Source organism: Aquarana catesbeiana, linkage group LG08 (assembly GCF_042186555.1).
Source record: "Aquarana catesbeiana isolate 2022-GZ linkage group LG08, ASM4218655v1, whole genome shotgun sequence".
Lineage (NCBI taxonomy): Eukaryota > Metazoa > Chordata > Amphibia > Anura > Ranidae > Aquarana > Aquarana catesbeiana.
In genome coordinates this window covers 209,255,693-209,276,582 of record NC_133331.1, presented here as the reverse complement: position 1 = coordinate 209,276,582, position 20,890 = coordinate 209,255,693, and the positions used below count along the sequence as shown (strand labels likewise).

At 40.7% G+C, this 20,890-nt stretch overlaps 1 protein-coding gene across 1 annotated transcript in view; it reads left to right on the top strand.

The window, feature by feature from the left end:
* Positions 1-20,582, top strand: part of MAT1A (methionine adenosyltransferase 1A) — a 133,496-nt gene extending 112,914 nt beyond the window's left edge. Inside the window, exons 6-9 of the mRNA XM_073596875.1 lie at positions 4,838-5,056; positions 10,847-11,029; positions 13,532-13,665; positions 16,738-20,582. Coding sequence (XP_073452976.1) covers positions 4,838-5,056; positions 10,847-11,029; positions 13,532-13,665; positions 16,738-16,840 — 639 coding nt within the window. The 3' untranslated portion in view covers positions 16,841-20,582. The remainder of the gene's footprint in view (positions 1-4,837; positions 5,057-10,846; positions 11,030-13,531; positions 13,666-16,737) is intronic.
* Positions 20,583-20,890: the final 308 nt, after the last annotated feature.

Below are 20,890 nucleotides of genomic sequence, written 5' to 3'. Positions count from 1 at the left end.
TTATATAGAATTAAAAACATCAAACACTAGTAAATGTCTTTTCCATGTATGCTTGTGCTCAGCTCAATAGGCTAGTGGGTAGCACCGCTACCTTGAAAGCCTCAGGCTTTGAAGGACTCATGTGTTCAACTCCCACAGAGGGTATTACCTAATAAAAGATTGCACTTTAGTTTTGTTGATTCTATTATATTAACTCTTCAAATGCAATGGTATGTAAATATTCAATAATATTATGGTGTGGAATTCCAAACATCACACACTAGTTAACGGGCAGTTTACATTTTTTTGTTTATTTTACTTCGCTTGAGCACTGTAAAAATAAACACAGCTGCCTTAGATGGGTGGTAGATTGGCTGGGCTTTGAACACATAACTTGAGTGATTTGGAGACATCTGAGCAGCCCACCAAGTCATTGTGCTAAGTATGCTAAAAACCTGCATAATAGTGTAGTATGATTAAAGAATGAACATAAATAATTACTGCTTTATAGTCACCTAAATAAAATTTAAAAAAAAACATACGACAGATATGTAACTTAAATGATCAATGCATGTAACTTTACAGAATAGCAGACATTACTCTGCAATACTCATTCATTACTGCATTTGTTATTAAAAGAAGAAAACAAACTAGGAATACTAATTGGAATACACATAAATAGATGCACACGAGGTAGAGTCACATAAAAAATATTTTATTCACATTTATGGATCATGGTTGCAGTGCTATATAATAACTTGGTAGCAATTGGCACTTGCAGATCCGCGGACTCACACTCTTAGAGCCAATTCCGAGTTTACTAAGGCGTGTTTTCCGCTAATAGCGCAATTTTTCTTTCACATGTTCACCTAGTTAAACTCTGAATTGCCTGAAATGGGAGCTATTACATGTAGAGGGCCCAGTACTTCCTGGGGCTCTTAGTAAATGACCCCCAATATGTCAGAAATCTGTGATATTTTACACCCATTGTAAATTCAAGCTGATCCATGGAATTACAGTTTTTGTGAATTGAATATGTTATTAAAAGTAACAAATAACGCAAAGTAATACAAATTTCACATACTACATGCTTTAGTAAATTGACCTCAATGTTCCCAGTATTGTTTCATCTTTGAGATGAAGATTCCAAAAATGTATATTCTGCATGTTTTTAGTGTGCATCCTTGTTCACCTTTTCATAGATTTAGTGGTGCATATTGTTTGGTTATCCAACACACACATTACTACCACCATCTGTGAGTGTCAGTTTATCTGCAGTAATTGTTGTGTGTAAATTCCCTATGACATGTGACAGCTATAGCTGCCATGAGCAGTGTGTGTTCTGTCTGTATACTACATACATCTGTTTCTGCAGTGAATATTTTTGTTTTCTTGAACAGTAAGCATACACCATTCAGCTGTTCCACATAACTTCAGGCATGACTAAATGCAATATGGCACTGTGGAACTCATCCAACTTTGCATGACGTGTTCAAGATAGTGAAACGTGGTCTTCAATAATATCTGCAATGCTTTAAAACATACCTCCCAAATGAAAGGACTTGTTCAGTGAAGCACAGAACAATGTGCAAAGTGTAAAACAACGAACCTATTTATGGTTTTGTAAACTAAATTCAGTACAATTATATTTGTTTGCCAGGGTTTGCAGATCTTTGCACATCATGATTGCTTATGCTTTTGCAAAGCAAGGAAAATGCTTTAATTCAGTTGCTGTTCAAACCTGCATTGAGAAAAATATGAAGGCTACTTTTTCTAACGTCTCTGTCTGAAAATGTTAGCTGCATGGTTATCATGCATTCTTTTTGAGTCACTCAATTATGCAGGTGTTTGGGGTAAGCTCCACATGTATTTTGGAACGACCTCTCCATTTCACAAGGCAGTGATAAAATAGGGCAGCTCCTGGGGAAGTGGCAAAGCCATGATACGTGTGGAGTTTTAATAGGATTGATTACAGTCTCTCTATTGGCTGCTTTTCGGTCTGTATCACATTTTTGAAGAACTGTATGAATACTGACTTCATAGACATTTGGGTGATTTATTTCTTGCATGATTTAATTTATTTTGCAATGATTGTGATTTATTATTTTAAGTGGTACATTAATAAAACACAATCATGATCTAGATCATATCAGACCCAGTCCCTCATCAGAGATTTTACCAGTAAGTACTATATTGTGAGTATTGTCTGTTCCAATATGTTTTAAAGCTGAAGTTTAGTTAAAAACATTTTTTTTTCTCTACAGTTTTAGTTACATTACTTTCTTGTAATGAAGTTGCACATTTTGCAGGCTGCTGGATTCAGTAGAAATCTTTACTGCAGGGCTGCCCTGTCCTCTTCCCGCTGCTGAACTTTCGGCGCTGTGGGGGTTTACAACTTTGAAACTCAAGGGTAGGGATGGGCCAAACACCCCCCGGTTTGGTTTGCACCAGAACATACCGAACAGGCAAAAAATTCAGCAGAACACACGAACACTGTTAAAGTCTATGGGACACGAACATGAATAATCAAAATTGCTCATTTTAAAGGCTTATATGCAATTTATTGTCATAAAAAGTGTTTGGGGACCTGGGTCCTGCCGCAGGGGACATGTATCAATGCAAAAAAAGTTTTAAAAATGGCAGTTTTTTCAGGAGCAGTGATTTTAATAATGCTTATGGCACATTTTTGCCGTGTTTAGATTAGTCCCTGCACAAAATGACATTTCTAAAGGAAAAATAGCAATTTAAAATTACTCGCGGGTATAATGAATTGTCGCTCCCGGCAATACAGATAAAAGTCATTGAAAAAAACGGCATGGGATCTCCCCAGTCCATTACCAGGCCCTTTGGGTCTGGAATGAATATTAAGGGGAACCCTGTGCAAATTTTTTTTTTAAAAATGGCATGGGGGTCCCCCCAAAAATCCATACCAGACCCTTATCTGAGCAAACAACCTGGAAGGCCGCAGGAAAAGAGGGGGGATGAGAGAGCACCCCCCCTGAACCATACCAGGCCACATGCCCTCAACATGGGCAGGATGCTTTGGGGTAACTCCTCATCCCCATATCCCTTGCCCGGTGGTTGTGGGGGTCTGCGGATGGGGGGCTTATCGGAATCTGGAAGCCCCCTTTAACAAGGAGACCACCAGATCCCGGCCCCCCCTGTTTGAAATGGTAATGGGTACATTGTAACCGTACCATTTCACAAAAAGTGTCAAAATGTAAAAAAAGCCACAAGACACACTTTGGGACAAGTCCTTTATTAAAAAATAAAAAAATAAAAATGTCCCACAAACTCCATTCATCTTCTTCTCTCGCTCCGTTGACGGACCGAAAAAGAAAAAAAAAAGCCATTGGGAAGTCCCCGTGCATCAGAGGGGGGCGGGGTCTCCCGGGTATGTCACTGTGTGGCCCTGCCCTCAGTTATATAAGAACTGTCAAATCGAAGACGCGTCATATGCCGGGAGGCTCCCATGGAGGCGCATCGGTAGCGGCTTTGTTTTTTTTTTCTTTTTCAGTCCATCGGCGGAGCGAGAGAAGAAGATGAATGGACTTCGTGGGACATTTTTATTTTTTTATTTTTTAATAAATGACTTGTCCCAAAGTGTGTCTTGTGGTCTTTTTAACATTTTGACACTTTTTTTGTGAAATTTCAAACAGGGGGGGTGGCATCTCGGGGTCCCCTTGTTAAAGGGGGCTTCCAGATTCCATAAGCCCCCCGCCCACAGACCCCCACAACCACCGGGCAAGGGTGTGCTTGAAACAAACAGTAGACATCAGCTTTAAGGCAGTAGTAGTAGTTGACTGTGAATTCCTCTCTTAGAGCCACAAGCAGAGTCTCTTTAAGTAAAAGACTATATGGACAAGACTCTTCAGGACATCAGCTGGTGTCCCCATTAAATAGACACACAGCTGACTCTCTAGCAGCAGAAGGGTGCCTAAAGGACAAAGGTCCAAGATCTCTCTAGCATCTGTACTTACACAAGGAACAGCCGGTTGCCTCCTTCCAACTTCCAAAATTCACCTTACTCCGCTAATACCAGACTAGATCTTCTGTGGACAGCCCCCCTCAATCAGCTCTCTTTAGCTCCAGGGTCTCACCATCCAGGGCACCCACCTGAGGCCTCACGACAGCAGACATAGCAGCAGTGCCTGGGAGGGCAGTGTGCACTCAGGCTGGACTAATTCTCTCTAGCAAAAGACCCTGATCTCCGTGTGCTCACAGAATATATACAGTCTCCCAGGATACCTTCAGAGCCTGCCCCTCTGGGATTGGCCAGGGCTGTATCCATATTCATGCTGCCATCTGCATAGCTCAACACCTATCATCCAGAAACTTCTCAAGTTCCCTGTATACAGAGGAAGCTATCAAGCAGACTAGCAGCAGCTGAGCAGACCTAACTTACTGATCACTGCTTTACTTAGTACAGTGAGCAAACGATGCGTTTACACAATAAACATTAACAGACACACTGATTACAGTGTGTCAACTAAATTTGCCTATCAAAAACACACACACTAAGTCTATTTATCCAATTCCTAGCATGTATCTAGGAGGGTGCTACATTAGTTTATAATTAATAACATTTTCCTATTGTATATGCAAGTGATTCATCTTTTTGAAAAAGATATGATATGGTGAGGTAATGTATAGTTTAGTTGTGTCATCATATTTGTTCCATTATTTACAGCACTGAACATCGGTGAAATTAATATGGCTTTATAAAGTGTAATAATTTGTTCTTCAAAAATGGACAACAAGAATGTTAAAAAATATTGTAAGAAAGATACAATATATTCACTGTATATACAGTATACTATATTCACTAGTCATTCCCAAAATTGTGTTTGTGTTCTAGGTGACAGTAAAGTATATCCAGAAGAATGGAGCTGTTATCCCTATCCGTGTACACACCATTGTAATATCTGTACAGCACGATGAAACCATCTCTCTAAATGAAATGAGGGAGGCCTTAAAGGAGAAAGTTATAAAGGTGGTGGTCCCTGCCAAGTACCTTGATGAGAAGACTATATACCACCTACAGCCCAGTGGACGTTTTGTCATTGGTGGCCCTCAGGTGATATGACCTTTTGTGTTTAAATTCTTTTTATTCAATCGATTAAAGGGTAACAATGACAAGACAATACAATTATAATGGGGGATTTCCTATCTATCCAATCAATCAATCTATCTATTGACTATCCAGACATAGACTGGGCGGAGGGAACTTCAAAAGAGCCAACTTCCCTAAACTATGAACCTTGCTAGAAGGCATAAATTGGGATATAATATTAGGAACACAGAAAACGGAGGAGAGATGGGTTTGCTTTAAGAGCATATTAAATAAGGGCATTAGCCAATGCATCCCATTGGGTAATACATTTAAAAGAGGGAACAAAAGTCCTGGGTGGATTAACTCCAATGTAAAAATGCATATAAAAGCAAAGGAGAAGGCCTTCAAAAAATACATGGTTGAGGGATCATCATCAGCATTCAGACTTTATAAAGAATGCAACAAGAAACGTAAGGGTGCAATAAGGACAGCTAAGATAGAACATGAAAGACACATAGCGGAGGAGAGCAAAAAATCGTAAGAAATTCTTTAAGAATGTAAACGGTAAAAAAGGGAGGACAGACCATATTGGCCCCAAAAAGAATGAGGAAGGACATCTGGTTACAAAGGATGGGGAGATGGTGAAGGTATTGAATTTATTCTTCTCCTCAGACTTCACAAGGGAATCACTGCAGTGTTTATCCTCATGACACATCACAGGAAGCACCTCCATGGTTAACAGAGGACAGAATTAAAATTAGACTTGGGAAACTTAACATTAATAAATCACCGGGACTAGATGTCTTGCACCCGAGGGTACTTATGGAACTCAGTCAAGTAATTGCCAGACCATTGTGCCTAATTTTTACTGACAGACTACTGACTGGAATGTTACCAGCTGATTGGAGAAAAGCCAATGTAGCACCAATATTTAAAAAGGGCCCAAAATACATCCCTGAGAATTACAGACCAATTAGCCTAACTTCAATAGTATGTAAACTCTTGGAGGGGATGAGAAGGGACTATATACAAGATTTTAGAGAATGGTATCATTAGCAGTAATCAGCATGGATTCATGAAGAATCGTTCTTGCCAAACCAATCTATTAACCTTCTATGAGGAGGTGAGTTGTCATCTAGATAAAGGAAGGCCCGTAGACATGGTGTATCTGGATTTTGCAAAAGCATTTGACACAGTTCCCCATAAACGTTTACTGTACAAAATAAAGTCCGTTGGCATGGACCATAGGGTGAGTACATGGATTGAAAACTGGCTACAAGGGCGAGTTCAGAGGTTGGTGATAAATGGGGAGTACTCGGAATGGTCAGGGGTGGGTAGTGGGGTCCCCCAGGGTTCTGTGCTGGGACTAATCCTATTTAATTTGTTCATAAATGACCTGGAGGATGGGGTAAACAGTTCAATCTCTGAATTTGCGGACGATACTAAGCTAAGCAGGGCAATAACTTTTCTGCAGGATGTGAAAACCTTGCAAAAAGATCTGAACAAATTAATGGGGTGGGCAACTACATGGCAAATGAGGTTCAATGTAGAAAAATGTAAAATAATGCATTTGGGTGGCAAAACTATTAATGCAATCTATACACTGTGGGGAGAACCTCTGAGGGAATCTAGCATGGAAAAGGTAGTAGATGATAGGCTCAGCAATGGCATGCAATGCCAAGATGCTGCTAACAAAGTAAACAAAATATTGGCATGCATTAAAAAGGGGATCAACTCCAGAGATAAAACGATAATTCTCCCGCTCTACAAGACTCTGGTCCGGCCGCACCTAGAGTATGCTGTCCAGTTCTGGACACCAGTCCTCAGGAAGAAAGTACTGGAAATGGAGTGAGTACAAAGAAGGGCAACAAAGCTAATACAAGGTCTGGAGGATATTAATTATGAGGAAAGGTTGCGAGCACTGAACTTATTCTCTCTGGAGATGAGGCACTTGAGAGGGGATATGATTTCAATATACAAATACCATACTGGTGACCCCACAATAGGGATACAACTTTTTTGCAGAAGGGAGTTTAAAAAGACTTGTGGCCACTCATTAAAATTAGAAGAAAAGAGGTTTAACCTTAAACTACGTAGAGGATTCTTTACTGTAAGAGCGGCAAGGATGCGGAATTCCCTTCCACAGGTGGTGGTCTCAGCAGGGGGGCATTGATAGTTTCAAGAAACTATTAGATAAGCACCTGAACAACCGCAACATACAGGGATATACAATGTAATACTGACCTATAATTACACACATAGGTTGAACTTGATGGACTTGTGTCTTTTTTCAACCTCACCAACTATGTAACAATTTAAAACCAAGACACCATTCAAAAAATAATCAAAAAGAAGAACAATAGAAAGTATATGGGTTTCAAAGACAACACAATGAAAAAATATAATTACAAACATATAAGAAAAGGTGTTCCCCCTGGAAACGTATCTCTACAACCATATATATCATATTTCTTCCCTCCAAAAAGAAGGCTACAGACCTGTGGAAATGTGAAAGCATCCCTCCTCTAAGTACAACTACTTTTCCCAATCTACCTCCTATATATAATCTAAAGGTTACTAAGCTCTACCTAATTCCTACTGCCCACTCCGCTGTCACCCTAGGATAGGAAGAGTGTTACTGGCAGAATCACCAGTTGAAAATAAAGGAAAAAAAGTCTGGAAAAGATTTTTTTTTTTTTTTTGCAGCCACTACATCTAGGGACTAAGTAAGCTGCCTTTACAGAAAAAACACATGAACCTTAATGGCATTTTGAGTTGGCCCTCCCTTTTTAGCTATAACAGCTTCAACTCTTCTGGGAAGGCTGTCCACAAGGTTTAGGAGTGTGTCTATGGGAATGTTTGACCATTCTTCCAGAAGTGCATTTGTGAGGTCAGGCACTGATGTTGGGTGAGAAGGCCTGTTTCGCAGTCTCCGCTCTAATTCATCCCAAAGGTGTTCTGTCAGGTTGAGGTGCAGGCCATTAAAGTTCCTCCAACCCAAACTCGCTCATCAATGTCTTTACGGACCTTGCTTTGTGCACTGGTGCGCAGTCATGTTGGAACAGGAAGGGGCCATCCCTAAACTGTTCCCACAAAGTTGGTAGTATGAAAATGTCTTGGTATGCTGACGCATACTGGAACTAAGGGGCCAAGTCGAACCCCTGGAAAAACAACCCCACACTGTAATGCCCCCTTCACCAAATGATTTGGACCAGTGCACAAAGCAAGGTCCATAAAGACATGGATGAGTGGAATTTTGGGGTGGAGGAACTTGACTGGCCTGCACAGAGTCCTGAACTGAACCCAAAAGAACACCTTTGGGATGAATTAGAGCGGAGACTTCGAGCCAGGCTTTCTCTCCAACATCAGTGCCTGACCTCACAAATGCGCTTCTGGAAGAATGGACAAACATTCCCATAGATACAAATATAATCAAGAAAGACCGCGCTAAAAACAATAACATGTGATGTAACTAATCAAACATGATTACGTGTATGAAAATACAATACATCAAATATGAAAAAATATTGGAATATGAAACACCAAAAATCTATTGAAAGTGAATATAGAAAAGGTGACTGAAAAATGAAAGTCCCAAATGAGGTTAAAAAAGTGACTAAAACGTCACAAAAACACACAGTCCTTGGGGCCAAGGCAGATGCAATCAGTGATCATAGACGTATAACACACAGTCCTTGGGGCCAAGGCAGATGCAATCAGTGATCATAGACATATAACACACAGTCCTTGGGGCCAAGGCAGATGCAATCAGTGATCATAGACGTATAACACCCAGTGAGAAATCCTCCACCTAATAAGATGTGCGCTTACCAGAGGTAAGCTGTAAATCAGCTTAATAGTGAACCTCCACTCAGGGGAAATCAGCTCCTCAGGTCTCCACACAAGGAAGGGGGCGGACAGGATCTTTCAATGAAATGGACTCAATCCGCATAACAGGAGGACCTAAAGTCAGTGCTGAGTCTTCTGGTGCATGTTGTTACCTGACACTGTTCCTTTTGCCTTTCTCTGCACCCGACTGACAATTGCTCTATGACCTGCTTTGAATTCCCACTTCAGCCTTTCATTTGAACCTGTTACTATTACCAATTCTGTGAAATCACAGAATTGGTAATAGTAACAGGTTCAAATGAAAGGCTGAAGTGGGAATTCAAAGCAGGTCATAGAGCAATTGTCAGTCGGGTGCAGAGAAAGGCAAAAGGAACAGTGTCAGGTAACAACATGCACCTGAAGACTCAGCACTGACTTTAGGTCCTCCTGTTATGCGGATTGAGTCCATTTCATTGAAAGATCCTGTCCGCCCCCTTCCTTGTGTGGGGACCTGAGGAGCTGATTTCCCCTGAGTGGAGGTTCACTATTAAGCTGATTTACAGCTTACCTCTGGTAAGCGCACATCTTATTAGGTGGAGGATTTCTCACTGGGTGTTATACGTCTATGATCACTGATTGCATCTGCCTTGGCCCCAAGGACTGTGTGTTATATGTCTATGATCACTGATTGCATCTGCCTTGGCCCCAAGGACTGTGTGTTATACGTCTATGATCACTGATTGCATCTGCCTTGGCCCCAAGGACTGTGTGTTTTTGTGACGTTTTAGTCACTTTTTTAACCTCATTTGGGACTTTCATTTTTCAGTCACCTTTTCTATATTCACTTTCAATAGATTTTTGGTGTTTCATATTCCAATATTTTTTCATATTTGATGTATTGTATTTTCATACACGTAATCATGTTTGATTAGTTACATCACATGTTATTGTTTTTAGCGCGGTCTTTCTTGATTATTTCTGTCTAGTATGTGCATGCCTCACATTAAGACTGCAGCTTTTCTAGTTTTATAACCGAGTTTTTACTACAGTGAGTAGCGCGGTAATTTTTGATATTTACATTCCCATAGATACACTCCTAAACCTTGTGGACAGCCTTCCCAGAAGAGTTAAAGCTGTTATAGCTGTAAAGAGTGGGACAAATCAATATTGAACCCTCTGGACTAAGACTGGGATGCCATTAAAGTTCATGTGCACATAAAGGCAGGCGTCCCAATATTTTTTGGTAATATAATGTATATTCACTTTTCATTCTGGAATTTAGATATGCTGCATATGAAGTCGACATTCACTTTGGTATGACACATGGATGTCATATTGCTTTTTATTTGCCCAAAATAAAACTCTCTTACCAATCTGCAAGTTGAAGCAATTAAAGTGGAGTTCCACCCATTTAAAAGTCAGCAGCTACAAAAAGTGTAGCTGCTGACTTTTAATAATCAGACACTCACCTGTCCCATGGTCCAGTGATGCGGGCGCACAAAGCCCCGCTCCTCTCCCCCTCCTCTCTGCGTCGCCGGCATTGTTATTGTGGGTGACTGGCTGTGGCTTCACAGCCGGGCACGCACTGCACATGTACGAGCTCTGCTGGGCACTGTGATTGGCCGGCCAATCTTCTGGGACCTGTGACATGTCCCAGAAGATTGCAGGGAGGGAGGGGGGAGAGGTGATCTTCCTTCCAGCGCCGCGGCGCCAGGGGAGGAAGTGGGATCTGGGTGCCCACTCCACCCCCAAAAGAATTACATGCCAAATGTGGCATGTCAGGGGCTCACCTACACTTAAAGCGTAAGTTCTATTTTTGGGTGGAACTCCGCTTTAATATCCATTGGTTAGCCCAAATTTATACATATGTGCTGTCTTTTTTAGCAATGCAATAAAAAAAAACCCATGAAATGTCAATACTTATTAATGTAAATAATCTTGCTATAACTGGTATTGTTCTCACTGGTACAATGTATGGCATTGCAGGGCGATGCTGGAGTCACTGGTCGGAAGATTATAGTGGACACATATGGAGGATGGGGTGCACATGGTGGTGGAGCATTTTCAGGGAAAGACTATACTAAAGTGGATCGTTCTGCTGCCTATGCTGCTCGTTGGGTGGCTAAATCCTTGGTACATGCTAAGCTATGCCATCGTGTCCTTGTTCAGGTACGTATGTCTCTTTTTACGGTCGTATTTACAATTGCTGCTGTTTGCCTACTGTCTAATGCAAACCCACCTCTTACACTATTAACCTGGTGATTTAAAGTATCATACCTTTGGGGTATATGTAGGTTTGGGTAAGAGCAGCTTAAAAAAAATACAGGCGACTAGAAGTCTAGAGTAAACTGACCTGTTAGCAGTTTTGCTCTAGGTGTACAGACAGAGCAGGTAAGCTGTAAATACCTATTAATTCATCGTATAAGAATAAAAAGAGGGAGCACCAACCTTGCGCATTATCCAAGTGACGTTTATTAAAATTAAAAAGATGGAAACATACTTACAAACAAGTGGATTGTAAAAGTATACGGCGGCACATGTGCGCCCTAGCCCACAAATACAGGTACGCCCATTTGCCCACCGCTGCCATTGTGCCGTCATATATCGGCGTGTGGCAGTCGGCAAGTGGTTATAAGATAAAAAATAAAAATGTCCCCGATGTAAATCCATCTCACGCCGCCTGACCCGTGTACGTCACCGGGTGGCCCTTCCCTCAGCTATATAACAGCTGTCACTGAGAAGAAGCGTCACTCGGTGGGAGCCTCCCATGGAGGCGGAGCTGTTGCGTTTTTTTTTTGTTCTTTTTTCGGTCTGTCAGGTAGCGTGAGATGGATCTACATCGTGGGACATTTTTATCTTTTAATAAAGGACTTGTCCCAAAGTGTCTTCTGTCTTTTTTACTATTTTTGACACTTTTTTTGTGAAATGGTAGGGGCTGGTATCTGGAGGTCCCTTTGTTAAAGCGGGCTTCCAGATTCCGATAATCCCCCGCCCGCAGACCCCCACAAACACCGGGCAAGGGTTGTGGGGATGAGGCCCTTGTCCCCATCAACATGGGGACAAGGTGCTTTGGGGGGCTACTCCAAAGCACCCTCCCCATGTTGAGGGCATGTGGCCTGGTATGGTTCAGGAGGGGGGAGCGCACTCTTGTCCCCCCCTATTTCCCTGCGGCCTGCCAGGTTGCGTGCTCTGATAACGGTCTGGTATGGATTTTGGGGGGACCCCATGCCATTTATTTTTTAATTTTGGTGCAGGGTTCCCCTAAAATCAGGTCTGGTATGGATTTTGGGGGGACCCCTATGCCATTTTTTTTTAAATTTGGTGCAGGGTTCCTCTTAATTTCCATACCAGACCTGAAGTGCCTGGTATGGATTTTGGGGAGGACCCCCACACAATTTTTAAAAAAAATTTTGGTTCAGGATCCCCTTAATATTCATACCAGACCCAAAGGGCCTGGTAATGGACTAGGGGGGCCCATGCTGTTTTTTTTCAATGAGTTTTATCCATATTGCAGAAACCTGACAATTCATTACAGCCACGATCAGTTTTACATGACTTTTTTCCTTTAGAAATGTCATTTTACTGTGGTACTATTCTAAACATGGGAAAACTGTGCCACTTTACAGGTATAGTACTATAACACCCCCATATTTAAAAGAATATTTCATTTTTATTGTTTCACTTTAAGCATTATTAAAATCACTGCTCCCGAAAAAATGTTTTTAAAACTTTTTTTTTGCATTGATACATGTCCCCTTGGGCAGGACCCAGGTCCCCAAACACTTTTTATGACAATAACTTGCATATAAGTCTTTAAAGTGGGCAATTTTGATTTATCATGTTCGTGTCCCATAGACTTTAAAGGTGTAGACGTGTTTGTCTGAATTTTTTTCCTGTTCGCATTTTCTGGTGCAAACCGAACTGGGGGTGTTCGGCTCATCCTTACCCCTTACGCTTGGAGAGCAGCAAGGCCTGCACATGTACTGGGAGCCATAGAAATTCCAGACTTCTTCCATTGCCATCGCACCACTGTTGAGCGCAGGAGATTTTGTTTGACCTAATAATTCATACCTGCAATAAAGATGCAGGGGCAGAACCAATGAGAACTAAGTAGGATAGCACTAACAGTCAGCGAACCAGTGGGGAACCTTTTATTACATGCATGAGTGTGTTACTGTCAGCAACATGATACATGGGAGGCTGTATGCCAAATACTGGCAGCCCTAATGTTCTCTTCCACAGCCTATGTTGGCTATGCAGGAATTCATCCCTGATAGGGATTTATAAACTTGACTAACAATAAGGGTGGTTATTATGTAAAAACCCCATCATCACATTATATTCAACAGATATTACTTTTCCTATTAGTGTTACAGAAAACAGGTTACCTCATTAATGTTTTCTTAATATTGTCCCCTGGGCTTATTTAGGAGGTCGGTGCAAGGTAGTGATGAAGTGAAAAGTACTGTAATAAAAAGCAACCATAGTTAACTATTCAAGAGTTCATCCTAGTTAGAATAATTAAATGTACAGTATGATGATATGGCTTTCTGGTCCTCCTCATTATATATACCAGTAAGTAAGTGATATTATGAGTGATATTATGAATATTATGTGGTCTTATATATGGTGGCAGAATAAATCTTATAACTATTCGTATTGATTTACAAGGTGTCTTATGCAATTGGTGTGGCCCGTCCATTATCCGTTTCTCTTTTCACCTATGGGACCTCTGAAAAACATGAGAAGGAGCTACTGGACGTTGTCAATAAGAACTTCGATCTGAGACCTGGAGTCATTGTCAGGTAACAATGAATAAACCATGACTAGATAAAATGCCTCTGTGGCTCACGGGAATCCAGGTGCAAAAAAGCTAGAGAAACTTAATGCGAACAAATCTTCAGGACCAGATGGCTTACACCCATGAGTCCTCAAAGAGCCTAGCCAAGTTATAGCCAGGTTATTGTTCCAAATTTTAAGAGCCACCTTACTGACTGGAATGGTAACCACTGATTGGTGAAAAGCAAATGTGGTACCGAAATTCAAAAAAGGGTCAAGGAGTATACCGGGTAATTACAGACCAGTCAGCCTTACATCAATAGTATGCAATATATGGGAATGAATGGTAAGGGTCCAGGGATTATACTCAAGAATTTTCCTGTTAAAATGGTTGAATAAGTAACAGCCACAAAGGTTTTATGAAGGACTGCTCTTGTCAGACCAAACTACTTTAAAGTGAATGTAAACCCGAAATTTTTTTTTTTCATCATACTGTAGATTATACGATTTCCTATCATTTGAGCCCAGTCTTGCCACACAGAGTTAATCCATCTCTGAGCAATCCTCTTTTATTGGTCAGTGAGAAAAATCTTGACAAACTGAGAAAAACTTTGTCAAATACTCCCCCTTGCTGTGAGTGACAGCCTAAGACACATGCAGTATTTTTTAATTCCCTCCCCCACTCCTTTCTTCAGCAGCTCTGCCAGGATTGGCTGTTCCACACCTCAGCATGATTTGACATGCTGAAGTCATGTGGTTACTTTCCTGTCTTTTCACTGGATGTTAGAGATCATAGCAGAAGTTCAGCAGAAGTTCAGTATTAGAAATAAACAGGAGAAAATGCATATTGACAAGGAGTGTAGAGGTGGGCGGGGAGTCTACTGACATCATCACTCCACCCACCGAGCTCCAGACAACAGACCCACCCACAGAATATGCAGTTTTGGGGTAGCCCCCCAAAGCACCTTGTCCCCATGTTGACGGGGACAAGGGCCTCATCCCCACAACCCTTGCCCAGTGGTTGTGGGGGTCTGCGGGCGGGGGGGCTTATCGGAATCTGGAAGTCCCCTTTAACAAGGGGACCCCCAGATCCCGGACTCCCCTCCTGTGTGAAATGGCAATGGGGTACAAATGTACCCCTACCATTTCACAAAAAATGTGTCAAAATGGTACAAAAGACAAGACACAGCTTGGGACAAGTCCTTTATTAAGAAATAAAAAAATAAAGATGTCTCACAAAGTCCATTCATCTTCCCTCACTCCGCCGATGGACCGAAAAAAAACCCCAAAAAAGCCGCGACTGACCCGCCTCCTTGGGACCGTATGACGCGCCTTCGCTTTGACAGTTCTTATATAACTGAGGACGGGGCCACACAGTGACGTTCCCAGGTGACCCCGCCCTCCTCTGATGCTCAGGGACTTCCCCATGGCTTTCCCGGGGTGACAGAGGGGGCAGTACCACCTGTTTACGAAGGGTCTGGTATGGATTTTGAGGGGGACCCCCATGCCATTTTTTTTTAAATTTTGGTTTGAGGTTCCCCTTAATATCCATACCAGACCTGAAGAGCCTGGTATGGAATTTGGGGGGACCCCCCACGCATTTTTTTTTAAATTTTGGTTCGGGGTTCCCCTTAATATTCATACCAGACCCGAAGGGCCTGGTAATAGACTGGGAGATCCCATGCCACTTTTTTCAATGATTTCTTTTATCTAAATTGCCGGGACCGACAATTCATTATAGCCACGAGTACTTTTAAATGACTTTTTTTCCTTTATAAATGTCATTTTGTGCAGGGACTGTTCAAAACACGGGAAAAATGTGCCACTTTACAGGCATACTATAGCCACCCCCAGGTACGAAATTTAAAGGAATATTTCACTTTTATTCTTTCACTTTAAGCATTATTAAAATCACTGCTCCCGAAAAAACAGCAGTTTTTGAAAACTTTTTTTTGCATTGATACATGTTCCCTGGGGCAGGACCCGGGTCCCAAAACACTTTTTTATGACAATAACTTGCATATAAGCCTTTAAAATGAACACTTTTGATTTTTCATGTTAATGTCCCATAGACTTTAACGGTGTTCATGCGGCTTTCGAATTTGCCCCGAACACCGCATATTGTTCGGTGTTCTGCAGAACATCCGAACAACCAAAGTTTGGCCTGAACTTATGCTCGGGCCAAACCATTCGCCCATCCCTAGAAGACACATGGCCACAGCATGAAGTTAAACAAAAGGCGTTTTAATCCTAAAGTTTGTAAGGGGTACTGTCAGAGCAATGAAAATGTGGAAATTCCTTCCACAGTTAGTAGTATCAGATAAATGTGCAGTCAACTTCCAAAAACCTTTATGCCTCATTCACATTGGTCCTCCTGCATTTAGCTTTTTTTAAATGCAGGAGAAGTGACTTGAGAAGTATAAACTATAAACAATTTTTGTGCATACCAGATAACCTTTCCTGCATTAAGATATTCCTGCTTTAAAGTAAGTTTCACTTCATTTAGCCATTTTTATAAAAGACTGTTGACAAAAGGCAGTGAAATATTTGATAATGAATAATTATAACCCACAAGAACATTTAATGCGATTTAAAACTATTTGAAGTGATGCAACTTCAAGACTTCTCTACTATATCAATAGAAACCAGTATGGAATTGGCTTATATCAAAGTTAAAGTGGTTCTAAAGTTAAAATATTTTTTTTACCTTAATACATTCCCTGCACTAAGGTAAAAAAAAACTGTTTTAGCACTTGCTATGACGGAGAAATTCTCTTCTGGGGAGAAACTGATATGAATGGATCTAGGTACAGTACACAATAAGATGCTGCAGAATAATCAATAAAAAAAAAAAATAATTCCAAGCATCCTGTGACTTTGACCTTACATATGTGGGGAACATGTGTAAGGTCAAAGTCACAAGATGCTTGGAATTTTTTTTTTTATTGATTATTCTGCAGCATCGTATTGTGTACTTTACCTAGATCCATTCATATCAGTTTCTCCCCAGAAGAGGTTTCCCTTTATAAAAACCTGTATGCTCACATTGCATGTACATTATATTATTGAGTATTTGTTTTTTGTTTTTATTTTTTCAGGGATCTAGACCTGAAGAAGCCTATATATCAAAATACTGCATGTTATGGTCATTTTGGCAGAGAAGATTTTCCATGGGAAGTGCCAAAGGAGCTGGTCTTTTAACCAATGCTATAGGAACTAATAGGACCATTCTCATTCAGGAATTCCATATTGTTGTATGTACAGTTGATTGAATTGGCTGAAAATAGAAATGAATACAAGTGTGTAGCTTTGGAAGTGAATAACTTCAAGCCAAACCTAACACTTTATCTACTTCACAATTCCTTTTCAGCCTGCTGAAAAATTATTTATTTTTTCTCCATTTGGATAACCTAAAATCATTTCCATTAATTGACTTTAGCACAGGAATTTACAGAGCTGGCACCAGGAAATGAAAGCAAGTAGTAATTGCAACCATAATGGGTGGGCAAACCTAAAACATTAAAGAATTCTGAGGAATTGCAGAGCATATTCTAACAGCAAAGTCGATAACTGGTCTCATGTTTTATACAAAATGCTAATTTCTCAATGAAATAAATGATTGGAGTGCATTGTAAACTAATAATCAAAAACAAACAAAAATTCCCTGCTCACTTACCAGCCAGAGTGCAACAAAACCAAACTGACCTTGTCTAACTGTTCATGTTAAAAACAAGGGATTTAGTTGCACACATTTGCAAACCTAGGTGTAAGCTGCAGTTTACTGTGGTCCTAACTCTAATTTTGGGAGTCTCCCAAATTGGAGCACAGATAAAGCAGTTGGATAGATTAAGGGCAGGTGTATCTGGAGGGAACTGACCCATCCTTAAAGGTATAGGGACACATGGGACACCCCGCAAGAGCACAATGGCAACTGAAGGTATCCCACACGTACCCACAGCAATCAACAAACTGTGCAAACAAATGGCAACCACCTCAACATGAAACTAGCCTCTGCAGCAAGGAGCACATTGGAAACAAACTAAAGTTCCCAGCTCACTTACCAGCTAGCCTGCAACAAACCAAGTTGACCCTAACGGATCTCATTGAAAACAAGAGGTTTAGCCACACAGCAAACATATGTGTAAGCCACAGTGACCACATCAAGGCCCCCCAGTTTACTGCAGTCCTAGCTCTATAATTTTGAGAGTCTCCCAAATTGGAGCACATACTGTATATAGCAGTTGGATAGATTAAGGGCAGATGTGCCTACATTGTAAACTAAACCTCTACAATGAGAAAGCAAAGTTAAATATGTACACACAATCAAAACAGACACAGAAAACTTTAGACAGAGTGAAGCTTTCAAAAAATTGTGTTCTTTCATTCATTTTCATTGACAGCTGCCACTGGGTTTTACAGTAGTCATTGGCATTTGGTTGACTTTTAAACAGTCACACTCAATGCTGTGCCAGACTGGTAGTTATTCTGTAATATGGATCAATATATTTAAGGGAAACTCCACTTTTGTGGGAAAAAGCAAAAAAATAATAACATATCATTTACAATTGCTACACAAGCCATATTGTAATTGTATTTTAATAAAAATTACCTTCCCTTTTCAATCTGCAGCTCTGTACTTTTCTATAAAATTCAATGCAATATGGCATCTAGAGGCCTTCTGTACCCAAAGTGTGTATATAAGTGTACGAAACTTCCCTAGATGCGTCATTTCCTGCTTGCGTGATTGGCTCACTGATTTTCCCAGAAGTAACACTAAGCTCTAAGACACAAGTCAGACTTTAGGCATCCTTGGTGAGATACTCCTAAAATGTTAGTTACTTCTAAAAGGAAGCAACTGTCCCCTTTAGAACACTGCAAGTGCCTCAGCCGGTTAATTATGAAAATGTCTCTCCCATTCAGATTTGGTCTGCACATTGACAAACAAATTGCAAATTCTTGCAATGTACATAGATCACTCAGAGCGGATTGTTCTTTTTCTCAACAAGAGTGGAGTTACTATTTAACACTCACGTGCGTAATCATCAACCCCCCCCCCCAAAAAAAAAAAAAATCTATTTGGCAACAGGATTGTATGTCATTTACTCTGGCTGTCACTCTAATGTTTATGAAATTACATTCACATGCATTAACAAATTCTCAAACAATATACAGAGTAGATGAAATGCCTCATATCTGTACATGTCCCCAAGAAGGTTGACATCTCTGCCTTAATAGTAACACTCACATAGATACAGTAAGACCAATTCTAAGAACATGTTTTACCAAGAAGCATCTTCCACTATAATCATCTTGGATGCCATTGTCCATAGGATCACAATGTAGGTATAAAAAGCAGTGCTTTTGTTAGATTAGCCAACTAATATGCCAACGTAGAAACAGCAAATAGTCTTTCCAACTTCTATTGGATAATAACCACGATACACTGGGAGCCCATTCAAAACATGCAATATAGTAATCTCCTGTGGATTTCTCTTTTTAACTGCCAAGGTACTGTTGTGGAGGTGGGTGATGAGTGCAGGCACAGCAGATACTCTGGAACACTTATCACAACAGGACACAGACTGCAGTGCCCACAACCAACAGATCTAACAACACGTCCAAACCCTGAAGAGGGAGAACCCCAATTTCCCGTAATGAATTGGCTATATTTTATGTCATACACTTATAAAGTTCTTCAACCAGCTGAAGTTTCCAACACTTTCTTTTCATGCATGGTGCTCCTTACCTTCCACTACAATGTTTACATGCTTCTTGAAGGAACTCACTTTGAGGATCCTCAATGAGTTAAGCTGCCACAGGCCTACTCATCGCCAACAAGATCTAGTGCTGCCTTTTATGTACATAACAAAAGAGCTGCTGTAAAATTGTAAGCTAGTTGTTCTAAAGGCAGGCTGGGGTAAATAGTTAAATTTGTGTTGCTCAGAGCAGGGCTTCCATTTAAAAAAACATATCTAAACTACAGTGTTGTAAAAAAACACCAACCTTTAAAATGAACCCTAAAGACGTAACCCTAACATTTAACCTTGCCATAGATCTTTCTTAACCACTTGCTGACCAGCCGCAACAGTTTTACTGCGACAGAATTGCACGGCTGGGTGAAACGACGTTATGCAACGTCGATTCGCCCTGTGGCCACTAGGGGCAAACGCGGTTGCTGCTCGCCCACAGAGCCGATGCGAGTGCTTGGCGGTCATGATCACCGCTGGGCTCCTGCAATCGTTCGTGGAACACCAAGAACCGTGATCTGTGTGTGTAAACACACAGTTTCCAGTTCTCTAAGGGTTGAAGAGACTGATTGTCTGTTCATACAGAGTATGCACAACAATCTGTCATCTGCCCTACACAGTCCCCTCCCCCTTCAGTTAGAACGCACTAGGGAACACAATTAACCCCTTGATCACCCCCTAGTGTTAACCCCTTCCCTGCCAGTGACATTTTTACAGTAATCAGTGCATTTTTATAGCACTGTTCGCTGTATAAATGCCATTGGTCCCAAAAATGTGTTAAAAGTGTCCGATGTGTCCGCCATAATGTCGCCGTCCCAATAAAAATTGCAGATTGCTGCCATTACTAGTAAAAAAAATAATAATAAAAATGCCATAAACTATCCCCTATTTTGTAGACGCTATAACTTTTGCGCAAACCAATGAATATACGCTTATTGCGATTTTTTTTTACCAAAAATATGTAGAAGAATACATATCGGCCTAAACTGAGGAAACATTTTTTTCTTTTATATATTTTTGGGGGATATTTATTATAGCAAAATATAAAAAATATTGCATTTTTTTTCAAAATTGACGCTCTTTTTTTGTTTATAGCGCAAAAAATAGAAACTACAGAGCTGATCAAATACCACCAAAAGAAAGCTCTATTTTGTGGGAAAAAAAGGACATCAATTTTGTTTGGGTGCAAAGTTGCACGACTGCGCAATTGTCAGTTAAAGCGATGCAGTGCCGAATCGCAAAAAGTGCTCTGGTCAGGAAGGGAGTAAAATCTTCCGGGGCTGAAGCGGTTAAACCCTTCAATTGAATCCCATCTAACCCATCACTGAATATGGAAAAAAACCCTAACCTTAATCCTTAACCTAAAATCACCAACCCTAAACCAGCCAAACCCTTTACCCAATCCAAAGCATTAATTAGGCCCTAAAAAGCCAAACTTAAAGCATATCTTAACCAAAATGTATTATATTGTAGCTTACCAATCCTGAAATGTAGTGGCTACATT